The sequence below is a fragment of the Ptychodera flava genome, chromosome 14 (genome assembly GCF_041260155.1).
Source record: "Ptychodera flava strain L36383 chromosome 14, AS_Pfla_20210202, whole genome shotgun sequence".
NCBI lineage: Eukaryota > Metazoa > Hemichordata > Enteropneusta > Ptychoderidae > Ptychodera > Ptychodera flava.
Window position 1 is genome coordinate 34,178,247 of NC_091941.1, and position 12,702 is coordinate 34,190,948.

At 36.3% G+C, this 12,702-nt stretch overlaps 1 protein-coding gene across 1 annotated transcript in view; it reads right to left on the reverse strand.

Moving 5' to 3' along the window:
• Window positions 1–3,026: 3,026 nt before the first annotated feature.
• Window positions 3,027–12,702, reverse strand: part of LOC139148837 (poly [ADP-ribose] polymerase 1-like) — a 76,378-nt gene continuing 66,702 nt past the window's right edge. The window contains exons 14-24 of the mRNA XM_070720267.1: window positions 11,366–11,498; window positions 10,768–10,963; window positions 9,492–9,620; window positions 8,915–8,998; window positions 8,506–8,631; window positions 7,712–7,834; window positions 6,987–7,085; window positions 6,335–6,487; window positions 5,865–6,054; window positions 4,748–4,865; window positions 3,027–4,014 (exon numbers count right to left, since the gene is read on the reverse strand). Coding sequence (XP_070576368.1) covers window positions 3,936–4,014; window positions 4,748–4,865; window positions 5,865–6,054; window positions 6,335–6,487; window positions 6,987–7,085; window positions 7,712–7,834; window positions 8,506–8,631; window positions 8,915–8,998; window positions 9,492–9,620; window positions 10,768–10,963; window positions 11,366–11,498 — 1,430 coding nt within the window. The 3' untranslated portion in view covers window positions 3,027–3,935. The remainder of the gene's footprint in view (window positions 4,015–4,747; window positions 4,866–5,864; window positions 6,055–6,334; window positions 6,488–6,986; window positions 7,086–7,711; window positions 7,835–8,505; window positions 8,632–8,914; window positions 8,999–9,491; window positions 9,621–10,767; window positions 10,964–11,365; window positions 11,499–12,702) is intronic.

A 12,702-nucleotide genomic window follows, 5' to 3' on the forward strand; every position in this document is an offset into this window, starting at 1 on the left:
CTGATTTGTGTACAACATCTTCAGTAAATTACAATGTCAGCCACCTGTTTAAAGTTATAGTAATGTCTTACATTTTACAAATTATTGCTTTGTTTGCAAAAGGATGCCACAAAAAATGGCGGAATGAGGTGAATCATTCCTAATTTTCCTTTGAATTTTCTTCGAAGTCAGGAAATCAAAAACTGCAATTTCGAATTTCACTGGACTTTTCTTCAAAATGCCTTGTAATCATCCATGAATTTCAAAAACGAAGAAAACTTGAGCAAGGAGCCAAATTGAACGGACCTTGGCTTTGGTTATTGCAGTCTGGGCAACGACCTTGACCCAAGTTCATTTGCTCCGACTGTCATTTCCCAACTCTAGCTGCGACCTCCATGTTTCAGTCAATAGCGGCAGAAAGTTTGTAAACTATATTCCTTCAGCATTTTGACTGGTTTTATTTTAGCTTTTATCTTTGTACATATGCTTCGTTCGCCAATTTTCCGAGTAGTTTCTGACCAAAAGTCTTTGAAAAGTACCCGGTGCAAGGTACCTGAAAAGTAGCTTTGTGCCAAGCTTGGTCCATACTTTAACTATAGTCATTGTTTTGTAGCCTTAGAAACGATGTTCACGTTTTCAACTTCAGATATGTAACATCTTGAAAGTAGACGTTGCTGACTAAAACTGTAAACAGGAAGTTAAAAATTGTGAAATTGGCGCTGTGCTGTACATGTACGTAGGCGCAAAGTCCACTTTTGTGATCACCTGCTACACAAGTGCTCCGAGTGTCCCGTGTATTGTCCAAAAGAATACAACAAAACTGAACACACTACACCCGACACTCCAAGGACGTGTGTGACCGGGACAAACTTTTAAATTGGCATCAAGATAACACCACATGATTTATAGCTATCTGTTAACTTTATTTAGACCTACTAGTGTTTTAAAAAGTATTTCCTAAAAACTTTGAAAAATTATTTTCCACTTTGTCCATACATAGTACCTGTACAGAGAATTTTAGTAATGTTTTAGTCAGTATTAAGTTTTTAGATTTTTTTCAAATTAATCAGGCAGATGCCTCAAATGGCATTGATTTGTATGATCAATACAGCAACTAGTTTTTCCTTTTATTACAAAAAAAGTTTTGCTTTGCAAACTATTACATTGCTGTGCTCTTCCTTAAAAAAACTTATTTGTATTTTTCAAGACGTAAAGATGTGGGTGTTTTACAGACCAGGTTTGCTTTTCTGCCTAAGTGTGGGAGTGTAGGAGTGGAGTGTGTAAACAAAGGGGCAGAGCATGTGACAACTCTAAATTAAATTTCCAAAGCAACTGTCATAATTCTAAATAGACACAGTTCTCTGTATTTTTTTTTGAGAGCAGATATTTTCATCGACTAGACACACCAAACCAGGAAACAGACAATGAGAGACTTTCACAGGTTTCTACAAATCATGACTAGGTGGCCATAAAATGAGGGAAAACTCTGGAATGATAACAGGGAAGCGAGTATGCAGAGTATTGCCATCTGAAGGAATCTTGATCTGAAAACACAGTCCCTAGCTGGACCCAGTATCTTAAAGATGCGTATTCCCAATTAGACATAACAGAAAGCACAGATACTGGAAAAACACAGGGGTCTATGTTCAACGCAACTTTTGTATTAATTTGAGTTAAAATTCCATGGAAAACAAACGTTGTGATGTGTGAAGATGCGTAGATCTAGCTATGCCCCTTTAACTGCTGGTCAATGCAACACTGTATATTTACATAGTGTATTTGCCAACTTCATTACATACCATCTCAGTTCCTCAATCCCACTCACTAGCACTGTGATACCATGCTAGCTGAAACAGTAAACTAACAGGATATTTCTGATCATGAGTCAAGTCCGATTCAATGCAAACGTCATCCTTTGTTTGAGTCATTGTGGTAAAAAGCAAATCCTCTGCAAATATTGAACAGCTCTGTACAGTGAGTTTCCTGTACGGATGTCTGTAACACTCCTGAAAGGCAAAGTTATGGATGAACACATCCAACTAGCAAACATCCACCACAGCTTGTTAGATTGACCATAGACTGTAGAAAAACTTAGGTTTATTGATGGACCAGGTAAATTCATATTCCACTGTTCTGATGAACCAAGAACACCGACCGAAACAATATTACCCTACAAAAAAAGCTTTATGTAAGCAGGGACCATGGTGACCATGCTTGTCTGTATGGTCTCTGTATTTACCTCATGTATAATACAGCACATCACCAACTATCTGCAGCTGTATGATTTATTTGCTAACCCTATCACTGCACTGCTATTAACGTTTCTAGGACCTTCTGAAAGACTCCTTTTTCCTTTTCAAATCAACATCAACTCTTTGGCATATTTAAAATTGGCTTTTATTTTCACATTTTTTCATGTATTGTTGAGAAGACTGTCAGACTTATATTTATGAAATGCAACAAGACTTTCACAACAGCAAGGACAAAATCAACGACCTCTCACCAGCATTTACTTTAAAAAGTGGAGAAACGATATCAGAAAGTTGTCACTTCATTCGGCATTTCCACTTAATCAGTTACAACACAAACAAAAACAACAATAGGATGTTTTGTAGAGAAAGATGTTTTATTATGACCCTGTAGTATCTTAAAAAATTACAGTCACAACTGTAAATCACTTCTACATTGACCCCTATGAACTGACCAGCGGTGACAGTATACATTTAAGTAGCAATGAATGGAGTTATTCCTCCAGCAAGGTCTGGCAATAGTTACAGCTAAGATGTACACTTTGGCAGTGCTAAGCTAGCATAGATTTATTTGCAGCATTTTCTGTTTATTCAAGGCTGTTTCCCACAGTGAAATGAGATGGTTTTAAATCCTAAACTCGCAAGAAAAAAGTCAACAACATTTGAAACAGAAGTGTGAACAGCAAGGCACATGATCTGAACTAATGTGGCGTAATTGGTTCTCATGCACAGGCTAGATTAATTCTAAATCAGGCAAAACAAACAGCTATTTTTTCAATCAAGGGCAGTTAAGTAAAGGATTTGAAACAAAAAAAATTCTTTATTGAGAGAAATGGAAAAACACTATTCGATGAAAAAAGCAACAAACAGGCAAAATAAATTTGAACTCCAGCTTTTCAAAATGTTGAACTGAATCAGGTTTAACTGAGAACATGAGAAGATATACAACATTCTTGAATATCACTGGATTTCAAGTTTTAATAAGTAACCCCTAGGCTGATAAATGCTCATATAGACAACGCATGTCTCACAAGGCTGTACTGTGTACACACACAGTTCACTGTGTTGCTCTTGTGTGATCAGGATACAAATGGGATGGAGTCAAGTCAACTACATTCTACATTCTATTCATACTATGTGTTCATGTTTACTTGTTTCATTGAAGAATGCTCTTACACTAGATTACCAGTAACTTTCTATCTTTGATCACAAGGAGATATATGACAGGTAACAAATCTTTTTCACTGAAAGGCAATTTTTCAAATGTCACTTCATCTGACTGTACATCCAATGATTACACCAGCTCTAGGTATACCCTGGTTCAATACAGTAGCCTCTAAAGTCATTCATATGCACACTTGATTCAGTGCAAAACTTTATCCTTGGTGCTTTCTTCAGTAAAACTATGATTCACTGATGTTAAATTACCTGGAGGTATTCAGATTTGAACTCACATTTGAAAATGGTTTAACACCAAACATGCATATTTGTATCTTGCAAAAATGAAAAGTTTACAAACATTGAAGGTATGTTGACAATTGGTCATTTCTTTGTAAATCAAGCAGCTTTTTCTATTCATCTAGAACAAGCCTTACAAATTTGAGCGAATTTTGCATTGACGTTGTCCAAAATCTGACCAGACCAAAGACCAATCTGGTCAGCATGCTGAGATCAAGTACACCTGCTGAAGTAGAAAAATCTGTTTTTTTACCACAAGGACTTGAAGTTAAACTTCATCTGGCACAAGTACTTCATTTCAATCTGTGCAACATCATACACAATGTATCTGAAATTGGTCATTAAGGAAAGTACAATCTAAAAACTTGTTTGGAGAAATTTGTTCACCTTCAATTGATCCTTCCGTGATCACTAATGATTTCATAAACAGACATCAATTCAAGAAAGTATGAAATAATATGAAAAGGACACAATTCTTACAGCATAATGACAAACAAAATGACAAATAATCAGCAAAATGTACATCATGGAGTGTGCCAAATCTGTGACTTTGTAATTTTGATTTATACTTACCATGAATCATGCAGTTGACACTATTTAGAAATATTTCAATATCACATGTATGTCTTTTCTACAAGCGGTACTCACACGGACTCACTGTAGAGTAACAGCCCCATCTACAGGTGAAGTATGAATTTTTGCCGCCATAGAGTGATAGACACTGTGACAACACAGCACAACTGACAGCTGTTACTGACAACAGCAGAGACTGACCGTCACACAGTTAGGAACCGCAGTCACAACATAACGTGACTGTAATTAATGTGGGTGTGACAACAAAGGGTGACATTCATGGGTGTCAGGGAGACAAAGAGTGATTGTCATTGGCAAGAGTGCAATGACCTAACAGTCATGGGTGAAAGTGAGACAAGAATGTGTCCTGGGTGACAGAACAAGACAACTGAGTAATAGTGGTGGGTGAAGGCGTGACAACACAGATCATGGATAGATTTCTGTCTCTGAGTCGACAAATTTCAATGAAAATTTGTGTAAAAGGATACTCATTATAAAGTAGACTTGTTCTGGTTGTTCCACTAGTAGTTCCTTTTCCCAAAGGAACCACAACGCCATCATCCAAAGTCATAGAGGCACTTTGCTCTGGCGCTGTACTTCCAATACCTATAAGGAATACATACACAGCCATTGTGAACGATGAAGAAGTGTCTCAAGGAAGCCAGACTGTAAGGTGAGAATGTGCAAATTCAGTGTTCATGAATAATGATTTCACCAACAAGCAAATACAGCAGTGTGGCATTTAATGACTGTAAATGTTTTCTATTTGTAGAAGTCTCCCATTCGTTGCAATGGCCGACTGATATTCAGTTTTCTCTCTCAGTTCTGCAATAAAACAACTGGTCTTTCTCTCCGTGTCATAGAGATAAACATCTAAGCATTTCATTTTAATCTCACCACCTTCCTACTATGAGTATGACTGTACACAAATGCCTTTGCCTTGCGTGTAAGTTGCACAGAATTCAAGTTTCACACATGAGATGTGAACACCTAATGATCACTGAATCAATGAAAGCTGACTATGCAGACAGTGTTTTCTTGATACAGAGCAGCCTTTACAAACAGGATAAAGTTTTTGTTTGTAGATAGAGGTTGTTCAACATAGGGTTCTGACTTCGTCCGTACAGCACATAACTGAGGTCTATGAAAACTCATTGCTTCTGTAAAGATTTTGCAATATACCTTATGCAGACTCTAAAACTTCATGAAATATTAGTGTGCACATGTTTGGAGGAATTTAATATTATCATCATATGATTTAAAATCCATTACACCCATCATCACATCAACTGATGACTAATTTGATTTCTTTACAAATTTAAGGCTTGCAGATAGAAACATGCCTAGCAACTACAGAAACAGTGCCTTTCATTAACTCATGGATGAAGTTTGTCCATGGTACAATATGGAACACAACACTAAAAGCTTTCTCAATGGTGTACAAGATGGGGATAATCAAGAAGAATACATAACAAGGAACACATTCAATTGGTCATACGTAAGTACATATTCTGATTCTCTGTAAACAGGTCCACAATCACCTTTGATTACAATGGGTTTAAGCCAAACCATGGTGGTGAAACGGTTAAATTGATAAAATCTTACCTTTTGTGCTGTGTTTTCCTGCTGGTGGTTTGCTGAGAGACTTAGCATTGGTCAGTTCATACATGTTGCCCAGGGCAACCTCACAGAGGAGCATAAGACCAACGTTATTACCTGGACTTGTCCTGCAGTAATTGGCACTCTTTGAACTCATGTCAGCAAAGTACACACCTTTACCAAACATGTAACCCGTCTGAAAACAATCAATGAACAGAAATGTAAAATTTGACAACATTCATTTTCAGAATTATCCTAGACAATCTCAAGATCTTTTTTTTTCCTATTGGTGCCTATGATTAAAATGCATAATTTTCATGGAGTGGTTTAGTAACATTAACATACATCACATTTCATGAAATACTACATGATGGAAAAATCAAATACACAGTTTTAAAGCAAACGCTTCATCACTTTTGTACCCACAATACTTCAGTGTTCATATAGGAAGTCCAGTAGAAATGATGAGAACTTACCACAGGTGCTTCTGGTGGAGCAATGCGTAATCCCTGTGACAGTATACCAGCATAGTTGGACGTCCGTGAGCCATGCCACAACAACTGACGATTGTGTAACTGTTTGAAGGGTTTGTAGCGTGACCTTTCACCCTGACGTTGCAATTCAAATACCTGACATGACAGACAAAACAAAAGAATCTTTAAGACTTTGGAAACTGACCTACATTCAGGACAGTAAAATGAAGGTCTATGATAATCTTTTGACCTAGTGATGGTTTATGAAAACTATACAAATTCATGCAGGCAGCAAGAATTTTCTGATATTCCAAGATATCAACATAAATTCTGTAATTCACATAATATGACTCTGAAATGTTTTACTGATAGTCTGTCTTTGTCTTCTGAATGTAACCACAACAAATTTGAAAATACTGGGTACATTTTAAACCACCACCATGTGACTATGTGATGGGTCTGTTGATGAACTACAACTGTCATCCTCAGCGCCAGAACACATCATCTCACAAATATTAAACTCTGTTGTCAGTCAGCAAGGGGAGATAGATGACAGGATGAATTGGGCGAACAAGCCAGACTGAGAAACCTGGTGTGAACTGTGCACTTCACATGAAAATATCACATGATTGAAAACTGTGAAAGATATCCTTACCTCTTCTAATTCCAATGAGTACTGATTGTGTGTTGCAGCATGGGTGTTCTTGGTGTAGGTTTCAATCAGTTTGAACATGTCACTCTTCTTATCCATCACCTGTACATCAAGTTGAAACAGACATGATGAAATATAGATATTGAAACAGACATGATGAAATATAGATATTGAAACAGACATGATGAAATATAGATATTGAAACAGACATGATGAAATATAGATATTGAAACAGACATGATGAAATATAGATATTGAAACAGACATGATGAAATATAGATATTGAAACAGACATGATGAAATATAGATATTGAAACAGACATGATGAAATATAGATAAAGTATGTCAAGTTGTCCCCTCAAGTGAACTACACAGAATTAGTTGTCCACTAGCTAGGAGTGTGACAGTTTCTCAAGTAGGTCTATTAAAATAGTGAAAAACTTTGGAAAAGGGAGCACTTAAGAAGAAACTTCTTGTCTAAGATGTATAGACGTACAGACGTATAACAATGCCTTGACACACTAAGATTATCATCGAAGATGACAGTATCCAATTTTTACAGCATATACCTTGAACAAAAGCCTAAACATAATATGGTTGTCATGCAAAATCAAAATACATTATCTGGCTGATTACATGATTGACACAGAAAGATAAACTAGCAATCAGACGATCTTATGGTTGCTAAGATTTCTGGCATTTATACTGTATCTCATACTCATTCTTACCTTCATTGGACATTTCAGAGTTTCATAGTTAGCATCAATAGGATCCTTTGTGCTGTCGCCACCTTTCAGCAAACTGTATGCGACCTCAATGTCAAGGAGATTATCCAGCATCTGAGTCTTGGCCTGAAAGATAAAAATGATGAAATTTTGGTTTGCAATCACTGAGTGACTGCATGGATTTGACACACATGATTTCCCTGTTATATTGTATGCCCTGTTATCGGTCAAAGTAAGTGAGGAATATGTTCTCATGCAAGAACATTTGCTAAAGCCTCTAAAAACATTTATATTTCAGTAAATATGGAAAGCTACTTTGTAGAACCAAATGTGAAAGGCCACCTTGATAAATCTACCGTGTGTTCAGCCAATCAACTGTCATGTAACAAATCACATCATCCTGCAGTGGTACTGACCCTTTCATCACATGGCAGTATCTATTTCAACAAAATTTTTTACATTTCTATTTGGTTTAAGGCAATCAAGCTGGTGTACTTTAAGAAATTAGATTATGCTGAACCAATGATGAAATACATATCACTTCATAATTCATGATTTTGTGTCTTTATCGACAATGACAGAAATTTTGCAGATTAAATCTAACTGGACTGGGCAAATAAGAAAATACTGAAATACATGTATTTCCTCTGTATATTGTACCGGTACACTGGAAACAAAAATTTACATCATTAGAATGATTGCTGAAGGGTTTAAAGTACAGCCTGATAACAACACCTCAGTATTTTGTTTCTGGGAAAGTCATCAACAAACTTCATCAGTATTGGTCTGTACCTTACCTTGATAATATCTGTTGAATCAAGCAGAGGTGGTTTCTTCATTCCAAAATCATGTGGAATCAGAGTGTAAAATCTATTGGATGCATCCAATATTGCTGAGGCACTCGTCGGATCCTGACCAACCAACTACAAAGAATCAAAAACATCTTTTTCACACTGTTCTCTTGAAAAACATTTGTGAAAGCAAATGCTACACGTTTTCTATGTTTGTCAATTCAATATCTGTGGTGTCACTTTCAAAGCTGACATTTATAAACAATTCTGGAGCATAAGTGCTAAAAACAAATTTGCATAATAAAGTTGATCACTGACCAGTAGAATTCAATAAAACTGCAATGTCAATACAAGATTACTCAGAAGTGAAAGAGTTCTTTCAGGAATTACGACATAAGAATCTTAACCAACTAACCTGCTGTAATTCTGTGAGGACAGCATATGCACTTTCAATCTGACGCTTCGACAGTTTTCCCAAAGGCATCTTTTTCAGGTCAATCTTGTCCATGAAAAGGAGAAAGAAGACCATAACTTATGGAAGATTTCAAAGCAATTGTACTTGATAGTGTAACCAAAGAATACAAATTTTGCTTTACAGGGAATTCATTATGCCAATGAAGAGGACACAATGCAACACCCTGTTACATGATTGTTGGAATAACAACACAACTGTGCCAGGGACCCTCAAAGTAACAGCGACTGAAGTTGGTTGGAGACTGCTCTTTGTAGGAATTTGGGGTTCAAGGAAGTAATTGCTCCATGACGAATGAAAGTGTCATTCACTAATGATTGTAAAATCATCTGTTGCTGTGGTGAACTCGAGTACTGTTATTACAGTCCACTACAAGGTGTCATCTCAGGACTCTGATTTGTAAACATACCATTGTGTAATTTCACAAAATTTACGATTTTGAAATCAGATAATTTTCGTTAAGAGTACTGGCTTAAGACAAATTCACAAACGGCCATATCAGCAGTTTTTTAACACTAACTTCAAATTCCAGCATAGTTTTCTTCATCTCTTCGATGTCAAATATCATTTTAATCAAACTTTGGATTGGCTTTGGCAGTTTGGATGTACTGCCCGCTTTCTTGTTGAGTTTCTTGATATCCTCTTCCTCCTGTAAGAAAGACGAAACAGAGTTGTCATGGAGACTTGGACGGAAACAGGAAATTTGACCACAGAATCTAGAGCTGTTTGTAAGGACAGAAGGACAATGACATGAACAAATGTTACAGTACTTCTAGGAAGGAAGTTTGCTATTGATGTTGACATTTGGTAACCACTGATCAAATCCCCCTCCCCTTCAATTTGTAAATGATACACATCTTCCGGTAGTCAATGAAATGTTTCATTGATAAACATTGAGTCATTTGGTCTGTTCATGTCAAGGATATGACTGGATCTATTTGCCAACAAAAGGAAAGAAACAATAGAAAGAAACTAAACTCTTACTGAACTTGCTGTTCTCATGTTCATCCCTCTTGTTTTGAAATTCACAGCCATGACATGCAATAAGCAAATGACTTGTTGTAAATCACATGGGAAAATTGGTCTTTTTTTTGTTTGGTAATACTTTTGGAAAATAAATCTTCAGGCTTAATGGCAGTCATAAATGTATTGAAATCTTACTTGTAATGCTGGAAATTTAACTCAACTTGTGCATAAACTTCAATTGATTTTTTCCTTTTACACTATTGTGTGATATGATTACCTTTAATAAATGCTTTTTAACAATATGAAAGCAGACAAAAGTTCTGTCATCACACAAAGCATTGATTCTGATGCATTACTGTGGTAATCACACATAAACAATCCTTCACAAGGCTCCTTCAGTGGCGCCCTCAACGTTGTTCATCAAAACAGGACAAGCTCTGGGCTAAGCAACTCTTGCTTGATAATTCTTCCCACACACAAATTGGACAACTACATACATTATACATGAACCATTCGGAAAATAAAGTAGGTGGGATTGGCAGAACATTTAAGTAAATTAAATGGAGGCAACATAAAAAAACTACTGGATTAATATTAAGCCTACATTAAAAACACATGACAGTTCATTAATTTCAAGCATAACCAAACACAATACAGCTCCTGAATTTGATCCCATTTCCATGGAAACAACCACGTATATTTACATGTTCTTAAATGAACTGCACAAGCACACAAATTTCCCCCCACACTTTATATCTGGCATTTACTCAATGTATACCTTAGAATGTATAGTGTAGGTGCATTCTAAAGCATTTTATTTTAATTCATACCTGACCATAGTCTATCTCAAGAGGGTAAAATCTATTGGGATATTTGACAAAGTTCTTTGTTCCAAAGTCATTTCCTGTCTTTTCTCCGTACACGGTCAGGAAGTTTTCCATGGCACCTTGTTTGCTGTGGAATTTATCCACTTTATTCCCTCCGATGGTGGTGCCAACACGACCCCACGCACGAAACACATACCATCTACAATGGCAAAAAAAGAGATATATGGCAACAATTACTAGTAATTGGTTCAGTGACATATACAATAATTTATAAGCACATGAACTGGAAAGTGAAATGTAGACATATATAATATATTGAAAATTATAGCCAACTAGAATTGGTACAACCCATTTGTATTGTACTCTAAGGCTTACGTTATTTTCAACACTGGGATGAATATGCCAATTCATCACTATAAGTTCCTGTGGTGAACATGAAATTTTAGCATTTTTTTCTTGAATATTACTCCATCATGGGAAACTGATGAGGATCTCTGCCACATTGTGTAAGTCATTACTCATTAAAGAATGAAGTGATATTGTCTTCCCGTCTAAAAGGATTAAAAATTCTAAACGTCCATTGATTTTCAAATTCACATACCTGGCTGCATTGTCATGCTCCAGGAGCTGTAACTTGTAGTAGGAATTGGTGCCCCTTGAGATGTCCACCAAACCAAGTGTGGCGCTGTAAACATTGCCTTTTTCAGAGTAGACATGAACGCTATCTTCAAGACCTGCAAAATAGAGAATACTGGTAAAACACCTGCACTCCATCAAACCCATAAAAAAACAAATTTGTAAACAAAAGAATGCATGTAAGATTAAACACATACACTCTGTTTCAACAAAATGATACTTACATTGTATTCTATAAATTTTGTGTTGGATTTCCATCTGCACATTGTCTGTGAGGTTAAAGGTCAAATGAAAGTCCATAATACATATACCAGAAATTAAATCTCCAGTGTAATTTGTCCAGGCAGCAGGTCTGCATTCATAAACTATTGCATGGTATCACCTGATGTACAAAAGGCTAACATTTAAGTCAAACTGAATTTAATACCTAACAAACATTCTGAGTATGAAATAGCATGCTTTTAAAACTCCCACGACAAACTTGAAACGGATTTTGATCCGACATGGTTCATGGTATTTTGATAGCAATCATCCACATATACTAATAACATCAACAGTAATTTTACAGGCTATTGAAATCCATGCCATGAAATCACTTGAAATGTGCCAACAAATAATTTATAATGACAAAGGCTCTTCATATATCACCGACATACTGCAGGCACAAATCCTGAAGGCTAGTTAATCATTGCGTGGCGATTTCAAGGCATTTAAAGGCAGATTGGGTTTCCAAAGCTGCAGATAATGTCTCTATCATGTTTCCATTGTGTGTCACATGATTCATATTCTGAAATGATATGCACTGCTATCAAGGGGAAGATTCTACTGTGAAGAAACTTTCTCATTCGACAGCCTACAATTGCCCCACAGCAAGATGATAATTATCGGAATATCAAAAAAGAGTGGCATTATGAAAGGTTTTAAAAATTCAGCACTTCACTGGAAGTGGGACTTGTGATACGTTTAACCTCAAGATGCAAAGATTTTTCCATTTTATCTCCACGCTGAATTTGTCGATTTGAATACTTTTGCAGAGTTACAGAGCATCCCATCAGCAAAACAGTTTCATGAGATGAAATGTGCACATTTTCTAATAGAAAATAAGTGAAATTTGGATGAATATCAACACTTAAGAAAAAACATTTCTGTGTCATTCAAGTACAGATTTTCACAACATATAGCTTTGACTAGTATGGAGGTACCTCTTGTCACATCAATGACTCTAAAAACTTGTTGTAACTGTTGTCACGCAGGAGTTGAGAAGATTTCTGATTCCTTATCAAAATCAGTAGTCATAACAGA